Source organism: Mustela putorius, unplaced genomic scaffold (genome assembly GCF_011764305.1).
Source record: "Mustela putorius furo isolate JIRA1106 unplaced genomic scaffold, ASM1176430v1.1 tig00003988_pilon_pilon_pilon, whole genome shotgun sequence".
Taxonomy (NCBI): Eukaryota; Metazoa; Chordata; class Mammalia; order Carnivora; family Mustelidae; genus Mustela; species Mustela putorius.
Genome location: NW_025422127.1, coordinates 1,450,649 through 1,471,783, shown reverse-complemented (window position 1 = coordinate 1,471,783; position 21,135 = coordinate 1,450,649). Strand labels below are relative to the sequence as shown.

Sequence of the window (21,135 nt, the reverse complement as noted above, 5' to 3'; positions counted from 1 at the left end):
CCGAATCCTGGCGGCCGCCCCAAGGGCAGGGCCAGCCAGGGCTGCCCGCCCAACCCGGCCCACCGCCTCCTCGGTCGTGGAAATCGCCAGCAGCCCTGAGGCTTTGGGGACAGGTGACCGACCGGCAGCACACTCTGCCTTGCACGCCCCTCTCGCGGATCTCTGTCCCGAGGATTGAGCTGGGTAGCCGAGGGCAATTGACACGCGATTTCGACCGCCCCACTTCCTAAGAGAGGGTCAGTTGGGGGTCTTCCATTCTCCCCTGACAACATTGGTGCGCCCCAGTATGTTCCCAGAGTTTGCGCGCCCCATTCCCCAAGCCGCTCTGGGACCTCGGTGCAGGCTAAGGCTTGAATATTCTGAGTTTTCGGCCCCACTTTCCGGGTACAGGTGGGCCTTGCCCCCTTTTCCCTGGAAGGTCCTGGATGACGGAGAGGGGCCGTGCCTCGGAACTTCTCTCGGCACCCAGAGGACTGCTTTACACGGAGCAGGCACCCAATATTGGTATCCGTGGCAGTAACAGAGCCTACGGCTTTTATTTATTGAAGTCTTTAGCTTCTTCTACCTTCTGCCTCTTCCACCTCCTTCCACGAAATGGTGTACTCTCCCTTTAAGACTAAAATGGTGGCTGGCTATGATCGGGACTCCACTTCCGGTGGGGAGGGGGGCGGGACCCCAGCCCGCTCACGCCGGAAGTGGTTTGCGTTTTCAAGATGGCGACTCCCTATGTAACTGACGAGACCGGCGGTGAGTGCGGGAGGCGCGGAGCCGCTTCTCCCCGGGCTCTCGGGGCAGGGGTTCGGACTTGGAAAGGGGTCTGTGCCCCGCCCATCCCGGGGCCCCTCCTTTTGCCCCGCCCTCCGGACCGCCTTCCCCATTCATTCTCTCCTATGGGGTGTCACCTGCGCCCCCTTCTGGTCTCGTGTTTGGGGGTCTCTGCTTCCGGTCACCCAAACCCTGGGGTCCTTCAGTGGAAGTCCCTGCTCCAGAACCCTCACGGGCCCTTAGTTTTTCTCCAGTAGCTGGCGATCCCATATCTCTTGGTTTCTCCAGTCTTGGGAGCTCCTACACGCTCAGTTCCCTCCAATTCTAGCTTTTCCTCCTCTGTTCCCCTCCCCCATCTATCTGCTGTACCTGCCTCCTGCCCTACCCCAGCTTCGTTTTGATTCTCTTTCTCGAAGTTGTATCTGTTAAAGATCTCTTTATTGCTATATAATATTTTTAACATTCTCTTCCTCGTCTTCAATTTTGGGTCACTGAGGTTCAGAGGTGTGAAGGGAAGAAGAACCTAATATAACTTTCAGCTTGAGTTTTCTTCCTGATGGCATCACTCTTCTGTATTTTCTCTGGTGGTGATGGTGATAAAAGTTGAGGGATCTGAGGAGGAAGAAGGCAAACAGGAGGTGTCTAGTGTGGCCTCTCAAGCCCTCTGACGAATTCATAGAATCCATTGTTACTTCTGGTTAGAGAAGAATTTCTGGCCTGGCTGATTGAGGTGCTGAAGTGTCCGTTGTGTATGGCGGTCTATGTATTGAAAACTGAAATCAATGTTTTCATTCTGGTTTTGTCCCATCCTAATTTCCTCATCTTTAGAAAAATGTGCATAGGAATATCTACGTAGTGACGATCAAATAAGATAGCATATGTAAAAGCAATTTATAAAATCTACAAGGCAAGGTGTTAACTGTTTTTTGTAGCCTTCACTTGTGTATGTGCATCTTCTGTAGAACTGACTCTGTATGCTGTGTTTTAAAATGTGCCCTTTATGCTTCTTGCTTTGCTACCTTGCATGTTCCTTACATCTCAGCCCACCTCTCCTATGGTATTTTAGGACAAGCCAGGTCTCTGCTGTTTCTCCCCAGCCTCACATTTCAAAGTGGTACACAGAACCTCTCTTCTCCAGTTCTCTACTCAGTGGGTCCTTCATCTACTGGCTCCTTTTAATGTGTGCTTTGAAAATATTACTCATTGTCCAGTACACTTTTCTTTATTTTTAACTATTTTCTTTTTAAGATTTTTAAAAAATTTATTTATTTGTCAGAGAGAGAGATAGAGAGAGAGAGCACAAGCAGGCAGAGTGGCAGGCAGAGGCAGAGAGAGAAGCAGGCTCTCTGCTCCCAATTGGGACTCCATCCTAGGACCCTGGGATCATGACCTGAGCTGAAGGCAGCGACTTAACCGACTGAGCCACCCAGACGTCCAACTATTTTCTTTTTAAACTGATTTCATGAAAATCCAGGTACCACGTTTCACCCTACCCTCCTACTAAGAGGTATCTTCTATTCTCTGTGGCTATGTAGAAGAAGGAATCACACTGCTTTTTTGCTTTCTCTTACTATTTCTAGATTATTAATCTACCATGGTCTCTCTAATCTTTATGGAAGGTATCGCCATGCAATTATAGCATTTTCTCTAAAACCTCAGGGCCATCATTTATTGCCCACAAGGGCCCAGGACTATTGCATCACACTTTTTCCTCCAGTGTTTCTTGTTCTTATTCTGTTTCTCCAGCATCTTTGGAATACTCTAATCTTATAGTTCCTCAGCACAAGATGGTTGACTGTCATTTGTATTTTTTTTTTTCCTTAAGTAGGCGTTGCTCAGTGTGGAGCTTAACTTGAAGCTTGGATTCACAATCCTGAGATCAAGACCTGAGCTGACATCAAGAGTCGGTATCTTAACCAACTGAACCACCCAGGCACCCCTTCTTTGTATTTTTAAAGTAGCTGCACATCAGGGGCGACCGGCTGGCTCAGTCTGTTAGGGGTCCCACTCTTGGTTTCAACTCAGGTGGTGGTCTCAGTGTCTGTGAGATCCAGCCTGGCATCAGGCTTTGGGCTCAGCACAGTCTGCTTGTTGCTCTCCCGCTGCTCCTCCCAGTGCTTGCTTGCTCTCTCTCTCTCAAATAAATGAATAAATTCTTAAAACAAAAAAGTAGCTGCACAGCAGAATCACTGTAATCGGGACTTCCTCTGTGACACTGCTTCCCCTTTAGGTGCTCTCCATCACTTACTTTAGCCTCCGTACCAGTTACTTTTTCACATCCTATTTCACATACCTGTTTCTGGTATCTAGAGAATCTGCTTTTTGCCCTTCTTCGGTTCTTGACCTTTCCCATTTCATTACATCTACCAGTACCTTCATGACTACCTTTGATGCTGCTCTGCTAGACCTTGGTGACTAGCTACTTTGATACTATCTTCATTGCTTTTCTTCATTTATTTTGATCTATACTTAGCAAGCACTTTTTTATCATCTATTTTCTTGGCTTCTAATGTCTAGGGCATAGCACATGGCTAGAGAAAAAGCACAAAACTAGCACATTCAGTATAATAAAACTTAGTGTTAATTTCTGCCAAGATCCTGGCTTCTCTGCAGTTCTTTTTCCTTTGCTTACATTCCGTCATGGCTTTTTTCCCCCACCATGGCTTCACTGCCCCCCCCCCAACTTTCTGTTTCATTGAAAAGTCAAGGCCTATCATTTCTTTCCTGTTCACAGCCTGATTTCTTGAGTAACAGGTTTCCACATACTGTTTTCATTTCCTTACTGCTTATTTGTCCCTTAATTCTTTAGTTTTGTTTCTAGTGCCACCCTCTTTTCCTGGTCGCCTATTCTCTTTTCTAATTGATGGGCGAATAACTTTCATTCTTTTTTTTTTTTTTTTTTTTTTTTTTCAAAGATTTCATTTATTTATTTGACAGAGAGAAATTACAAGTACACTGAGAGGCAGGCAGAGAGAGAGAGAAGGAAGCAGGCTCCCTGCTGAGCAGAGAGCCCGACGCGGGACTCGATCCCAGGACCCTGAGATCATGACCCGAGCCGAAGGCAGCGGCTTAACCCACTGAGCCACCCAGGCGCCCAATAACTTTCATTCTTAAATATACTGTCATACCTTAAAGTCAGTCTGCCCAAAATCATTGTATTTTTTTCCTTCCTTATTTCTGTTAATGACACTTAGCCAAACCAAGATCAGCTTTTTGCACCATCACCCTTTTTAATTTAATTTAATTTAATTATTTTTTAAAGATTTTATTTATTTATTTGACAGACAGAGATCACAAGTAGGCAGAGAGGCAGGCAGAGAAAGAGAGGGGGAAGCAGGCTCTCCACTGAGCAGAGAGCCTGACGCGGGGCTCAATCCCAGGACCCTAAGATCATGACCTGAGCCGAAGGCAAAGGCTTAAACCACTGAGCCACCCAGGTGCCCCCACCCTTTTTAATTTTAAATAGACTTTACTTTTTAGAACAGTATTAGATTTATAGAAAACTTGGGAAGATGGTACAATTCCCATATATGTTACACTCAGTTTCTCCTATTATTAACATCTCACTTCATAAGGGTGCCATTATTACAATTAATGAACTGATACTGATACTTTTTTTTTTAAGATTTTATTTATTTGTCAGAGAAAGGAAGAAAGCACAAGCAGAGGGAGTGGCAGGCAGAGAGAGAAGCAGGTTCCCTGCTGAGCAAGGAGCCTGATGGGTTCTATTCCCAGAACCCTAGGGTCATGACCTGAGCCAAAGACAGCTGCTTAACCGACTGAGCTACCCAGGTGCCCCTGATCCATTATTATTAATTATAGTCTGTACATTATTCAGAGTTCCTTAGTTTTCACCTAACTTTCTTTTCTGTTCCAGGTTCCCATCCCAGATACCACATTGCTTTTAGTTTTCACGTCTCCTTAAGCTCCTTTTGGCTGTGAACAGTTTCTCAGACTATTCCTTGTTTTTGATGACCTTGATAGTTTTGAGGAATACTAGTCAAGTATTTTATAGGATGCCTCTCTTTTGGAATTTGTCTGATGTTTTTCTCATGATTAGACTGGGGTTATGTGTTTTTGGTGTACAACCTCAGAGGAAAAGTGACATTTTCATCATATCAGGGGTACCTATCATAACGATTTTTTTTTAAAGATTTTATTTCTTTATTTGACAGAGATTACAAGTAGACAGAGAGGCAGACAAAGAGAGGAAGGGAAGCAGGCTCCCCGCTGAGCAGAGAGCCCGATGTGGGGCTCTATCCCAGGACCCTGGGATCATGACCCGAGCCGAAGGCAGAGGCTTTAACCCACTGAGCCACCCAGGTGCTCCATAACGATTTTTTTACTGTTGATATGACCATGATCACTTGGCTGAAGTAGTGTTTGTAAGGTTTCTCCACAGTAAAGTTACCCTTATTTCCCTTATCTTTTTCATACTGCACTTGAGATAGAAGTCTCTATTCATGGCCCATAAAGAGGGAAGTTATACTTCCTTCCTTAAGGATGGAGTATTTATACATGTTATTTGGAATTTTTCTGCAGATTTATCTCTTCTCCATTTATTTATTCAATCATTTGTTTATAGCAGTATGGATTTTAGGTTATAATCTACTATTTATTTTATTGCTCAAATGTTCCAGCTTTGGACATTGGAAAATTTTAGTTGGCCCTATGTCCCTTTAACATACCCCCAACAGTGTAGGTTTTTGTTTTTGTTTTTTTAGCTCTTCCTTACTTTCTGGCGCTAGAAGATGCTCCAGGCTCGTCTTTTTATTTCCTGTTCCAGTCCTAGAATCAGCCTTTCTCCAAGGAGCCCCTATTCCTTTCACTAGAGAATAGTATCAAGAAACCAAGATCAGAGCACTAGGTATTTTATTTGTTGCATCATCTTTTATTCCTCTCTTTCCCCATCCCCTGCCATACACTAGTTGTCAAAATGTCATTCTTCTGTTCCCACTGCCGATATCCTTATCCCTTCTTCAATACTTGTCAGGTACATGGCCTTGGGAATTTTAAACCTTAGGAATCTAAGTTTTAGTCTTCTCATCAATGAAATTGGTATATGTGCTGCCAAAGCAAGCACTCATCAATGAAATTGGAATAATAACTCTTACCACATAGTATTATTGTGAGAATTAAAATTTAAATGAAAGGATGTACATTTCTGGCACATACAAAGTGCCCAGCAAATGGTTCTGTAAGTATTACTGTTCGTAAGGATTATTGTATGGATCAGAAGAGATTATATATGCAAAGTATCAAGCATAGTACTTGAGTCCTTCTTCATCCTTGATAAAATTCTATTTTCCTTTATCCTGAAAATATTGCTGTGACCTCCTAAATAGTTGTCCTATCTCCAGTCTCTCTCTCTCTGTTCCAGTTCATATGACACACTGTTGCCAGATTACTGTTCCTTAAGTACAGATTTATTTATGTAATTTTTGTTCAATATAAATCATTCACCCAGAGTCTTCTATTTAATTTGGGACATATCCTTCTGATCTTTATTTTTTCTGTGCATTTAGGAAAAAAAAAAAAAGATTTTATTTATTTATTTGACAGAGAGAGACACAGCAAGAGAGGGATTTTGACAAGCCGGGGGGAGTGGGAGAAGGAGAAGCAGGCTTCCTGCCTGATAGGGGGCTCAATCCCAGTATGCTGGGATCATGACCTGAGCCGAAGGCAGAGGCTTAACCCACTGAGCCACCCAGGTGCCCATCTGTGCACTTTTAAAAAAAGATTTTATTTATTCACTTGACAGGATCACAAGTAGGCAGAGGCAGAGAGAGAAAGGAGGAAGCAGGCTCCCTGCTGAGCAGAGAGCCCAATGTGGTAATGCGGTCTTGATCCCAGGACCCTGAGATTATGACCTGAGACAAAGGCAGAGACAACCCACTGAGCCACTCAGGCGCCCCTTTTCTGTGCATTTTTAAAACATTTTTAAATTTTTTTTTCTATTTTTTAAAAGATTTTATTTATTTTATTTGACACAGAGACATCACAAGTAGGCAGAGAGGCAGGCAGAGAGAGGAGGAAGCAGGCTCCCTGCTGAGCAGAGAGCCCAATGCGGGGCTCAATCCCAGGACCCTGAGACCATGACCTGAGCCGAAGGCAGAGGCTTAACCCACTGAGCCAACCTGGCGCTCCTTTAAAACATTTTTTAATTAGATGGTATATATAATTATATTTTGCCTTTTCATTTAACCTTATGCTATAAATATTTTTCCTTGCTATTAGAAATTCTTTGAAAACTAGAGTTTTAAAATATTGGCAGTGGGATGCCTGGGTGGCTCAGTTGGTTGAGCGGCTGCCTTCGGCTCAGGTCATGATCCCAGCGTCCTGGGATCGAGTCCCACATTGGGCTCCTTGCTCTGCAGGGAGCCTGCTTCTCCCTCTGACTCTGCTTGCCTCTCTGTCTGCCTGTGCTCGCTCTCGCTCTCGCTCTCTAACAAATAAATAAATAAAATCATAAAAAAAAAATAAAAAAAATAAAATATTGGCAGAGTGTTTTATTGCTTAGGCATGCGCTTTCTCTTATGTTTCTTCTGTTATTGAACTTGTATTTTATTTATTTATTTATTTTTAAAGATTTTATTTATTTGTCAGAGAAAGAGAGAGAAAACATGAGTGGGGGAAGAGCAGAGGGAGAAGCAGGCTCTGTGCTGAGCAAAGAGCCTGATGTGGGACTGGATCCCAGGACTCTGACCTGAGCCAAAGGCAGACATTTAACTGACTGAGCCACCCAGTCATCCCTGTTACTGAACTTTTAGATTGTTTCCAGTATTTTTGTTAGAAGAATTCTGTGAATATTTTTGTGCATAATTTTTTGCCTGCATTTGGGGTTATTTTCTTAGGATTGAGTTCCCAGAAATAGAATTACTGGGTTATAGGGAATAAGCATTTATTGATTTAATTCATATTGATTGTAGGAACCTTGGAAAATGTTTTTGTAAGCAGTATAAAAATACAAGTCACACGCATATTTGGTAATTCTAGAACCCAAAGATAACTATAATTACAATTCCTTTTAGTTTTTCTGTGTACATATGTAGCTTATCTATATTTTATATAATTGGGATCAAAGCAAATAGCTATATTTCCCAAAATATGATCCTCGGAATGCTTAGTAGTCCTATAAGATATGCTACAAAATAAGTAAAAACAAAATAAATAGCAAATAAATAAATAAGGTTCCTGTGGTCAAATAAATCTGGGAAAACTGTAAATCACACTCCCATTGTGAGTAGTCACGTGAATAAGAACACATTAAGTCTTGCCGATAAAATTGCTTTCCTATGTTTAACCCATAATTGGCCAAACTTATTTAATGATTTTGGGGGGTAACTTTTATTATCATACGGAAATAGTATTTTAAATAACAAAAGCTTTGGGAAACTATAGGATTACCTTTATTGTCTTGCTGTGTTAGCCAGATGGCTTTCTAAAGGGTTTTACCACCCAGTATATGACTATGCTGATTTAATGACATCTTTGACCACACTGGTGTTCTTATCTTCAAAAATTCTACTACTCTGACAAATGGAAATTTTATTTTATTGTTTTATAATTTTTTAATTATTATTAGTGAGGTTGAACATTTTTGTATCTTTTTCATTTATAACACAATATGCAGAAGTAGTATAAAATGTACAGCTTTTGGAGCATAGCCTGGGTTTGAATTCTGTAGCTTACTGACCATAACTTTGGGCAAGCTATTAAATTTCTCATTGTTTGGTAGCTGCTATTTTCTTTTTGGAGTTGATCATGAAATTTACATATATACCATTTGCTCTTAGATATGCTCTTTAATATGAGTGCCACCCACTTTTCAGTATAGTATCACCACATACTAGGTCTCTGTCTATAATTCCCAGTGAAACTGGGCTATGTGGTGTAAGACAGGTGGAATAGCATTGTGCCTTTGTGATCTTGGACCCATCTTTAACCTCTTAAGGACTCTTAATCTTAGCTGTAGATGATAATATCTACCCAATGTCTAGATTCAATAGAGTAATATATGTAAAGTTTCTGATGCAATGGAGCCACTTATTAATCAATGCTCTTTCCTAACTGTTCTTAGCATACTGTGAGTTTTCCACTGCTAATGATTTTGCTTGTTGTTACTCCTCTTAGGCCCTTTCCCTTCCTTTCTCTGCCCACAGAAATATCAGCCACTGGTTTGTTATTGTACTACTGTTACTACCTAGTATTTAAGGTTGGGTCCCTGAAATTCTGATTTTTTGTCACCTTCCCCCATCAAACAGAGTGTGATTATTTAGTCTCTTGAAATCTGGTACCAGTATGTATCAGTGTCTCTTAAGATACCTAAGACATTTATATTTTTGTTTTAGTCCTTGCCTAACTTGTCCACCCTCTTCCTTAGACTGTAAATTGCTTGATTTTTTAAAAAAGATTTTATTTATTCATTTGACAGAGGGAGAGCACAAGCGGGGTGGGGGTTGTGCAGCAGGCAGAGGGAGAAGGAGAAGCAGGCTCCCTGCTGAGCAAAGAGCCTGACGTGGGGCTCAATCCCAAACCCTGGGATCATGACCTGACCCAAAGGCAACCGCTTAACCGACTGAACCACGCAGTTGCCCAAATTGCTTTAAAGTAGGGATCATTTTACTCCCTCTTGATAATCCCTGTAGCATTTACTAGGATACTTTTCTCATGGGAAGCTTTCAATAAGTGTTTATCCTTTTAATTAATTTGTAGTCTGGTTTCTGACTACTCTGCTTTTCTGAAGCTATATTCTTAAAGATAACTAGAAATTTCCAAATTGCCAATTTTTTTTTTCTTCTCCATTTTCCTTTTCCTTAATCTCTGTGCATTATTTAATACCCTTAATCAGCTGCCCTTAAAACTCTTTTGGTCTCCATGGCATAACACTGTCCTGGTTCTGCTCTCCTACAGTTGTTTTCTGTGACTGCTGACACCTTTTCTTTCTTGAGGAAGATAATCATGACCGTTTTTCCAAGGTCATTTCTCCATATTGGATCTTCTCTTTCTGTATTTTCCCCAGGTTTTAGAAACTGTATAATTATAATTCTTGGCCCTAAGATCATCCCCAGGCTCAGATTTGTCATACAGATCTCCTTTATTGAAACAGGTCACAAGGATTGAACAGTCGCTTCAGCCTAACCCCTTAGAGTTCTCTCAGGCCTTGTTTTCTGTCTTGTCTCTTCACTGTGTTCCTGCCACCCCCCCCAAAATAAGGCTCTTTTACAGTTTAAGGCAACAGATTAAGGATTACAAAACAGCAGATGTGAGAGAATAGCTGAATTTACCATGTTTTGTGGTAGCAATCTCTAATCTGTGTTTCTGACATTCTCAAGGGCGCTACCTGACAATCCTGATATCCTGCCCTTGGTTTTGAGTTCTAGGGTAGGAATCTCCAAACCACTCCCTTCATTTTCACTTTACCTCTGAATGAAAGGACATGAAGGACAGAGAATGGAACCAAGAGGATAATGGGCTATCTGCATCTCAGGGCTTCCAGTTAGGATAGCCATTCAAGAAGCTTCTGCCATGTCTTTTCTCACATTCCACTGTTACTTGTCTTAAGCCTTGAACTATAATCTTTGTGCAGTTATCTTAAATATATGTTTCGAGTATTGTCCTTTCCTCCTTAATTTCACGTAAAACACTGCCTGTCTAGAATTAGTTATTTTCACAAAGTTGTCATCTTCTCTAGACTTTCTTTGTGTTTTATTTTTTTATTTTTTTATTTTTTATAAACATATATTTTTATCCCCAGGGGTACAGGTCTGTGAATCACCAGGTTTACACACTTCACAGCACTCACCAAAGCACATACCCTCCCCAATGTCCATAATCCCACCCCCTTCTCCCAAACCCCCTCCCCCCAGCAACCCTCAGTTTGTTTTATGAGATTAAGAGTCACTTATGGTTTGTCTCCCTCCCGATTCCATCTTGTTTCATTGAATCTTCTTCTACCCACTTAAGCCCCCATGTTGCATCACCACTTCCTCATATCAGGGAGATCATATGATAGTTGTCTTTCTCCGCTTGACTTATTTCGCTAAGCATGATACGCTCTAGTTCCATCCATGTTGTCGCATGTTGTTTGTTTTAATTCCAGTATAATTTACAGTATTGTATTAGTTTCAGGTATTGGATCGGTGATTTTTGTCCTCTAAATTTTGCACATTCACAAGTGATACTGTAATTAGTTTATTTGTGGTCTTTTTTATTACCTTTCTTCCTTACTAGAATGCATGGTACAAAAAGACAGGACCCTTGCATGCTTTGTTCATTGTTGTATCCCTAACTGCTGTTACAGTGCCTGGCACAACACCCAGTGCTCAATAAACATTTAAAATCCATGTGTGAATAAATATTATTACCATTTGCCCAATTTACCCACAGGTATGTTGTAAAAAATAAGAGAATACATGTGAAAAGCACCAGATTAAACCCATTATAGCAGTTTCAATTACCTCGTCTCTCTAATTCAAATCTTGGCAGTCTTTTGGCCCTATTGACTTCTTCATAATGAATTTCTCTTTCATTTTCCTTTCAATACCCATAGAGATGATCTAAATCAGTTTTTCTCTGTGGTGACTATTATTTTCATTTGTTCTACTTTTAGTTTCTATTATACATTTTGATGTTAATCCTTAAGCACTGCTTTGAGCAGATCCTGTGTACTCTGCTTTTGGCCTTCAGTGTTCTCCCACAGTCTGAAGCTTAACTCCAAACTCAAGAGAGATTGGATACCTTCCATATTCTGACTAATTTACTTCTAGTCTCTTTTCTCATTACATATGCTTTTTGCCCAAATTATACTAGGTTCATGTTCTCTAGTATGATGCTTAAATTATTTTTTTAAAAGAGTTTTTTTTTTTTTTTTAAGATTTTATTTTTAGGGGCACCTGGGTGGCTCAGTGGGTTAAGCCGCTGCCTTCGGCTCAGGTCATGATCTCGGGGTCCTGGGATCGAGTCCCGCATTGGGCTCTCTGCTCAGCGGGGAGCCTGCTTCCCTCTCTCTCTGCCTGCCTCTCTGACTACTTGTGATTTCTCTCTGTCAAATAAATAAATAAAATATTTAAAAGAAAAAAAAGATTTTATTTTTAAGTAATCTTTGTACCCAATGTTGGGCTTGAACTTGCAACCCCAAGATCAAGAATCACATGGTCTACCAACTGAGCCAGGCAGGCGCCCATCTTTATTTATTAATCCGAAATAATTACAGCCTTCTATAGACTAGTCCCTTTGCCTCAGAGATCAAAGACAAAGTCTCTGCTCTCAGGAAAGAATGCAATTATGTTAAACATTAGAGCATGATAAAGGCCAAAACAGGTGCTGTGCACCAAGGTGTTACATAAAGGGCTACTTTTAACCTGGCTTGGGGTGGGAAGGTCAGGGAAGACTTCACTGAGGAGTTTATACTTGAACTTGACCTTTAAAGACCAGTAGGAATTAACTAAGATAAGAATCAAGGAAAATCTATTCCACGCCAAAGGAAGCCAAAGCAAAAATGCATAGACATCAGAGACACAGGTCTGGTAAGATTTGTGAATAAATATTCAGTGGCTGGAATAGAGTGTAAGTGACTAAGTGCTGAGAGAGGAGACTAGCAAGGCCTTTTTTGTAGTCCCATCCTCCATGTAAATACCCTGAAGGCAATAGGAATCCAGAATTTTAAGCAGAGTCCTGACTAGTTTGATTTGTCCCTTTGCCTAGTCCCGCATGCCTAAAATACTTCTCTATCTCGTAACCACATTCCCCATTCCCTGTCTCAATCCTCTCATCTTCCAAAGATTACAACAGGTCTGTGTCCTCCACAGAATCTTTTTAAATCACCAGGGGTCAAAAGTAACTTCACTCTCTGTTGTGTACCTGTTCTCCAAACCATTTGTTTGAAACCTAAAATTAGATTTTTTTTTTAAGATTTTATTTATTTATTTGACAGACAGAGATCACAAGTAGGCAGAGAGGCAGGCAGAGAGAGAGAGAGGAAGGGAAGCAGGCTCCCTGCTGAGCAGAAAGCCCGATGCGGGGCTCGATCCCAGGACCCTGAGATCATGACCTGAGCCAAAGGCAGCGACTTAACCCACTGAGCCACCCAGGTGCCCCTAAAATTAGATTTTTTAAAAAAGATTTTATTTGGGGGGTCTCCTGGGTGAGTCAGTTGTTTAAGCATCTGCCTTAGGCTCAGGCCATGTTCTCAGGGTCCTGGGATGAAGATGCCCCCCTCCCCCCAACCCTGGTCAGGCACCTGCTCAGCAGGGAGTCCATTTCTCCCTCTCCCCTCCCTCATCCCCTGCTCTTGCGTGGTCTTTGTCTCTCTCAAATCTAAAAAAAAAAAAAAGAATATAAAGTCTAGAAAAAAAAATTTTTAATTATTTCCACACCCAACATGGGGCTTGAACGCACAATCCCAAGATCAAAAGTTGTACGCTTTTGATCTGATCATGACCTGAGCCAAAGGCAGAGGCTTAACGACTGAGCCACTCAGGCACCCCAAAATGAGAGACTTTTAAAACCTACAGTATGGGCACCTGAGTGGCTCAGTTGGTTAAGCGACTGCCTTCAGCTCAGGTCATGATCCCAGAGTCCTGGGATCCAGTCTCACATTGGGCTCCCTGCTCAGCCATGAATCTGCTTCTCCCTCAGACCCTTTCCCCACTCATGCCTCTCTCTCTCTTTCTCAAGTAAATAAATAAATCTTTAAAAAAAATAAAACCTACAATATATCAATATTAATGGGCATTCTTAGAAAGAAAGATTATGGGATGCCTGGGTGACTCAGTGGGTTAACTGTCCACCTTCAGATAAGGTCATGATCCTAGAATCCTGGGATAAGTACTACATTGGGCTCCTTGCTCCCAGGAGCATGCTTCCTCCTCTGCCTGTCTCTCTCTCTCTGACAAATAAATAACATCTTTAAAAATAAAAGATTATTTATAATCTAATCACCCGACAACTTTTCATATTGCACATTCTTTTCTAAACTTAAAAATATACAAAACATATTTAATAATTGAAATCATGGTATATTTATATAGTTTCATTGTGTTTCATATTATGTCACCTTAAAATTTAAAATTTTATTATCGTTTGTTAAAATTATGTCATGTCTCTTTAAAGTTTATTTATTTATTTTTAAGTAATCTGTACACCCAATATGGGACTTGAACTTGCCACCCCGAGATCAAGAGTCACACACTTCTGGGACGCCTGAATGGCTCAGTGGGTTAAAGCCGCTGCCTTCGGCTCAGGTCATGATCCCAGGTCCTGGGATCCAGCCCCGCATCTGGCTCTGCTCAGCGGGGAGCCTGCTTCCTCCTCTCTCTCTGCCTGTCTCTCTGCTTACTTGTGATCTCTGTCAAATAAATAAATAAAATCTTCAAAAAAAAAAAAAAAAGAGTCACACACTTCTGACTGAGCCAACCAGGTGCCCCTATTATCATTTTTATTGGATATATTCTACACTGTTCCTGTATACCTGGACTTGAAGTTTGTTTTTAATTTTTAGTTCTTTATAGATAATGCCATAATTTACCCATGATTACCTCTCCCTTTCTTCTTTTTCTGTTTTTGTTTTTTACTGTTGGAAGTATTTCCTTATGCTGTATTCTCAAGGTTGGAATTATTAAATGTGTTGAATTATTTTTTACTTTAGCCAATTACCCAGGTGTTGTGGATTCTTTGCTAATAAGATTTGTCTGGCGGTCTCTTCCTTTCCCTTCTCACTGTTTCAGCCAATTCTGTCTCTCATGCCAGGGTTATCGCACCCTTTTCCCCCCTAACTGGTTTCCTGAGTCTCCAGGGTTTTCCTTGCCAATTCACCTTTTCATCCTGCCGGATTAATTGCCCTAAAACACTGCTTTGGATAAAAGAGTCACTCATTGGACAAATGTTTATTGAATGCATGCCATGTACCAGATATTAAACTCCTTAGCTGGTGTTTCAATGTCTGAGCATCCCCTGCTCATTAGCTTTACACCAGCCCTCTGACTCAGCCACCATATCCTGAACATGTCATCTCCGTTCCCACGTGTGCATTTGTTTTAGGATGAGCTTCTATTTTGAATCCATTCTGCCTCGTTTACTTAGGTGAGTTTGTCTCTTTCTTTAAAGCCCAGCTCCAGTCATCCTCCCTCCATGAAGCCTCAGCTTTTTCATTCTTCAGTTTATACTCTTATCTTTAAACTGTTGCTTTAAGCAGGAAATATCCTCAGTGCCTTTCTTTTACTCACCAGATAACCTTTAAATTCCTTGATGTTGTGTTGAAGGCTTTCCAAGATCTGGCCCCATTTTTTTCTTATTCCCTAACATGAACTATCTGATTCACCCGGACTCCTCTTTGTGTTTTCTAAATACTCCACGTCCCTTTCCACATCCATGACTTTCTTTGCTTGCTTGTTCTTTTTTTTTAATTTTTTTTAAAGATTTTATTTATCTATTTGACAGAGAGAGATCACAAGTAGGCAGAGAGGCAGGCAGAGAGAGAGAGGAGGAAGCAGGCTCCCTGCTGAGCAGAGAGCCGGATGTGGGACTCGATCCCAGGACCCTGAGATCATGACCTGAGCCGAAGGCAGCGGCTCAACCCACTGTGCCACCCAGGCGCCCTGCTTGCTTGTTCTTTGTCCTGTCTCTTCTACCTGTCAGATCTTACCCATTTTCTTTAACAATTTTTTTTTAGTTTTAATTAATTGATACTTGCATTTTGAACAAAAAGCCAATTCATGGAACAATATATAATCCACATGTAAAGACCTAGACTTGACTTTTTTAAAAAAGATTTTATTATTTGATAGAGGGGGAGCACAAGCAGGGGAGCAGCAAGCAAAGGGAGGGAGAGAAACAGGCTTCCCATGAGCAGAAAGCCTGACATGGGGTTTGGGCTCAATCCTAGGACCCTAGGATTATAACCTGAGCCAGAGGCAGATGCTTAACCTACTGAACCGCCCAAGCACCTCTAGGCTTGACTTTTTACTTTTCTTTTACAAATCTTTCTTTTTACAAAAGTAATACTTAAAAAGAAAAAAAAAAAAGTAATGCATGGGGCACCAGGTTGGTTTAATTGATGGAGCATGTGATTTCTTCTCAGGGTTGTGAGTTCAAGCCCCATGTAGGATGTGGAGCCTACTTAAAAAACAAAACAAAAAAACACAACACAACACATAATATATATGTATATATAAGATTTCTAAAAACATACTAATGGTATAAATAAAGATATCTATGAGGACAGAAAGTATATATATTAATGGTTAATGGTTTCTATTACCTCTTCTTCCAGGTTGCCCCTCTTAAGATAACCAGCATTAAAGGCTTGGTATCTTTGGTATGTGTCCTTCCACACCTTTCTCCTTGCCCCTGTGTGTAAACTGAATGGCCTGTTAAGTGCTGCTCCGTGCCCCAACAAGATTGGGAGTGTACCTTACATCAGCAGTTCTCAACAGTGTTGTCCAGGACCCTTGGGGGTTCCCTAAGACAGTTTCAAGAGGTCTGCAAGCATAACTATTTTTTATCATATACTAAGATGTTAGTTGTCCTTTTTTTTTTTTTTTTTTTTTTGCTGGGTTGACATTTGCTCTGAGGGTGCAAAAGCAAAGGTGGATAAAACTGCTGGTCCCTTGGCACTAATCAAGGTGGGTACACCAACTCCCACTCACTGTGCTCTTCACTGCTGCATGCTTGCAGTAAATAATGCCAGTTTCACTTAAGAATAGCCTTGATTATACACTAAGATTTACAAATTTTGTTAAACCCTGACCCTTGATTACACATCTTTTTACTTTTTTCCAGCTTTATTGAAATATATTTGACATAGAACATTGTGTAGGTTTAAGGTATGCAGTGTGATGATATGATATATGTATAGTGAAATGTTTACCATAATAAGATCAGTTAACACATCCTTCACAAAATTACCGTTTTGTTGTTGTTAAGGTCTACTCTCATAGCAACTATGAAGTATACCGTATGGTTCTCTGTTAAGGATGGTTACCATGCTTAGATTCCCCAGAACTTACTCGTTTTATAACTGAAAGTTCCTCATCTTTTTAATATTCTCTGTGGACTAAATGGGAAGGAAGGATGAAACACTTGGCTGCATATTGAAGTAAGGTGGAGTCTTAAGGAAAAGCACTGGCACAGTTGTCCATAAGTTGCAAGCTAAACAGGCGTCCTTTCTGTGGAACACTATTTTTACATAAAAAAAAAACACTGAAAACTCATAATTGAGAACTGGGTATCTGCTAGGCATTTTCCTGAAGGGAAGGAAGTGAGCTTATCATTTCAAGGAAAACAACTGACACTGTTTGTTGCCAGTGGTAAAATTCAAGCCTTCAAGTAAAAATAAGAATTCTGGAAAACTTGTATTTGCTGCTGTGAACTTGAGAGCTTCCCAGTGAAGATTTTTCTGATCAGATTAATGAATATATTTTTTTTAAGATTTATTTATTTATTTTAAAGAGAGAGAGAGAGAGAGAGACCATGACCAGGAGGGGCAGAGGAAGAGACAACCTCAAGCCGACTCCAAGCTGAGCTTTGAGCCTGATGTAGGGTCTCAATCTCTTGACCCCCAGACTGCCACCCGAGCCAAAACCAAGGGTTGGATGCTTAACTGACTATGCTACTCAGGCACCCTATTTGTTTTGTTTTGAGATATATTTATTTATTTGGAGGGGAGCAGAGGGAGAGAATCTCAAGCAGACTCCCTGCTGAGCTTGGAGCCTGACACATGGCTCCATCCCATGGCCCTGAGAGCATGACTTGAACCAAACCCAAGAGTTGGACACTTGACCAACTGAGCCACCCAGGCACTGCTGTTTTTTGTTTTTTAATATTGCATAGTAAAATGGATAATATTACAAAATAAGAGTGAAAGGGATTCTGAAAGAAAAAACTTTGAGAATAATTACTCTCTACACATTGCCTTGCAACTTGCTTTTTCACTTAGTATATCATAAGCACCATTCAAGCCAGAGTGAGCGCATTTATATCTGACACTCTTTCTCATAACAGCATGGTGTTCCATCGTGTGGATGGTCTGCATATATTCAGGCAGTCATCTGTTGATGGCCAGACAAGATGCTTTTGGTTTTTCCTATTTTAAGTTACGCAGCAACAAAGATCCTTTACATATGTCCTACGTACTGGTGCTTTTACATGTGAAGTACGGATCCTTAAAAGTTGACTTGTTTTTCATGACCCTTTTTTTTTTTTTTTAAGATTTTATCTATTTATTTGACAGACAGAGATCACAAGTAGGCAGAGAGGCAGGGAGAGGGAGAGGGAGAAGCAGGCTCCTTGCTGAGCGGAGAGCCCGATGCGGGGCTCGATTCCAGGACCCTGAGATCATGACCTGAGCCGAAGGCTGAGGCTTTGACCCACTGAGCCACTCAGGTGCTCCTTCATGACCCATTTTAATTAAACTTACCCTCTCTATATCTCCAGTCATTTCTGCTTCCTGTAGTTCTTGTTTTTGCCCCCTTTTGGCTTTTTACTCAGTTATTGGATGCCCCCATGCTATTGTCTTGTGTTTGTTTTTTTTTTTCTTTTTTAAACTCTTCTTCTCTGCCTGTCCTATTTTGCCAGCCAAATTAAAAATAGAATATAGGAACTCCTGGGGCACCTGGGTGGCCCAGGTAAAAATGGAAACTCCTGTGGCACCTGAGTGGCTCATTCGGTTAAGTGTTCAACTGTTGGTTTTGGCTCAGGTCATGATCTCAGGGTAGTGAGACCGAACCCCACATAGGGCTCTGCGCCCAGCACAGAGTCTGCTTAAAGATTCTCTCTGTCCTTCCCCTGACAAGCATGCTCTCTTCACTCTCTGAAGTGAATGAATAAAATCCTTAAAAAAAAAAAAACTCTGGGGCACCTGGGTGGCTCAGTGGGTTAAGCCGCTGCCTTCGGCTCCTGTCATGATCTCAGGGTCCTGGGATCGAGTCCTGCATCGGGCTCTCTGCTCAGCGGGGAGCCTGCTTCCCTCTCTCACTCTCTGCCTGCCTCTGCCTACTTGTGATCTCTCTCTGTCAAATAAATAAATAAAATCTTTAAAATAAAACAAAAACTCCTGGGTACAGGGCTGGTGTATGATACAGTGTTTGGTTACTCAATGAATAATGATGAGATGGGGAATTGAAGGTTGATGAGAGAAAAGGACGCCTTCGTGGTTGCATTTAGTGGCTGGATGGGGGCTGAGGAAGGCTGTGTGCATTCATGGATTCTTTCAGATTCGGAAATATTTGAAAATTAGGAAGAATAACTGTCTAATTTAATTCTCTCATTGCAGGCAAATACATCGCTTCAACACAACGACCTGACGGGACCTGGCGCAAGCAACGGAGGGTGAAAGAAGGCTATGTGCCCCAGGAGGAGGTCCCAGTGTGCGTGGTTAGGCGTGAGGAGGGGGTACTTAATGGGGTCCCTACAGAAAAGAAGAATCTCCTGATCCCAAGACCCTGGGAAATGGAAGGAGGGAGCAACTATCTGAGAAAGAAGAAGAGAGGGGGCTGGGATTCAGGAATGAGTGAGGGGGTTTAAAGTGCCTAGTCCTGTTCCTATGGCTTCTGTTCTTTGGAACCTCCAAACAACATTCAGACAGAGAGAACTTTGAGACCTGGAGACCTTCCCACAGCCTGCAGAACAGGGGGAAATTGGAAAGGGACCACAGGAGAGGAAGGAAGCAAGAAAGTGAAATGGATGAAGTGATTAGAAGGTTTAAGAAAAGGGCTCCAGAAGTCAGTGTTTCTTTGAAACTGTTGACCTCTCTTCCCTGCAGGTATGAGAACAAGTATGTGAAGTTTTTCAAGAGTAAACCAGAACTGCCTCCAGGTCTGAGCCCCGAGGCCACTGCTCCTGTCACCCCATCCAGGCCTGAAGGAGGGGAACCAGGCCTCTCCAAGACAGCCAAACGCAACCTGAAGCGGAAGGAGAAGCGGCGGCAGCAGCAGGAGAAGGGGGAGGCAGAGGCCTTGAGCCGGACTCTCGATAAGGTGTCTTTGGGAGAGACTGCCCAAGTCCCCACTGCTCCCCAGGGCTCCCGGGCAGCCCCTACAGCTGCCTCTGACCAGCCTGACTCAGCTGTCACCACTGAGAAGGCCAAGAAGATAAAGAACCTAAAGAAGAAGCTTCGGCAGGTGGAAGAGCTGCAGCAGCGGATCCAGGCTGGGGAGATCAGCCAGCCCAGCAAAGAGCAGCTGGAGAAGCTAGCGAGGAGGAGGGCGCTAGAGGAGGAGCTCGAGGACTTGGAGCTGGGCCTGTGAGGCCTTTGGGGAGTAGGGAATGGACTGCAGAACAAACCATGGGGCTCTCTGGGGTCCTGAGGAATGTGGGCAGCAGCAGTCAGGAGGGGGACCCCCCATACTGACTCAGTTCCACCTCTCATGGTCCAACTCCGTCCTCCAGAGCCTAGCCTCGCCGTCATTCCTTCCCTCTTCTTCCCAACTCCTATTTTTTGGACTTTTCTCCCTCCCATTCCCAGTGTTGAAAATCTCAGTGACTACCCCAGGTACCTTTGCTGCTGATTTGGGTGTCTTGTTGAAAAGAGAATTGGGTGGGTGGGACTCTTGGAGAACTGAGGTCGAGGGTAGGGGGAGTACACCCAAGTCTTGGAGTCTTGGTTCCTGTTCACAGTGTTTATGGGTTATTTCTCCCTCCATTCCTCACCTCCGGTTTTTTTTTTTTTTTTTTTTTTTTTTTTTTTTTTTTTAAGAACAGAATAAACTCAAGTAGACAACATATCTGACTTTGTCCCTCTCTTTTCAGCATCTAGGCTTCTAGTAGGTGTTTTATCTCCCTCAGTTTGGTACTGGAAAACAAGTGTTGGGAGTAATATTCCTTTTAATTTTTAATTTTTTTTTGAAAGCTTATTTATTTGCGAGAGAGACACATAGAGAGCACAAGCACGAGCAGGGAGAGGAGCAGAGGGAGAAGGAGAAACAAACAGACTCCCCGCTGATTAGGGAGCCTGACTTGGGGCTTGATCCTGGGACTCCAGGATCATGATCTGATTCAAAGGCAGACGCTCAACCAACTGAGCCACCCAGGCACCCCTATTTCTTTAAATTTTTAAAAATTATGAGTGTGTGACTAAATTAGCAACACTGATTTCTGTATTGTTTGCTCAGACTTGAGTGAATAGTAATTAGGTCATAATAAAATGAAACTTAGAACAAATTTAATACCACATGTTAATTTCCATGTGTCATTATTCTCCTGCTGCAGAGCAATGGGACATTTGTACCTCCCTTATTGTTTCTTTCTGAAGCTCTTTTGAGATTTTGCCTTCTCAGATGCCACCTCAAGATGGTATTGTGGGACAAACTAACACAAGAAGCATTTACAGCCAAAAAGAGCTATCACTTAGTTTTTGCATATGTGATTCACCCC

The 21,135-nt window shown here is 42.0% G+C and overlaps 1 protein-coding gene across 1 annotated transcript; it reads left to right on the top strand.

The window, feature by feature from the left end:
- The first annotated feature begins 301 nt into the window (after window positions 1-301).
- Window positions 302-20,447, top strand: PYM1 (PYM homolog 1, exon junction complex associated factor). Its single transcript, XM_013046218.2, has 3 exons — window positions 302-747; window positions 19,037-19,130; window positions 19,526-20,447. The coding sequence occupies exons 1-3, from the start codon at window positions 714-716 to the stop codon at window positions 20,007-20,009; spliced, it is 612 nt and encodes a 203-aa protein (XP_012901672.1). The 5' UTR covers window positions 302-713; the 3' UTR covers window positions 20,010-20,447.
- The last annotated feature ends 688 nt before the right edge of the window (window positions 20,448-21,135 follow it).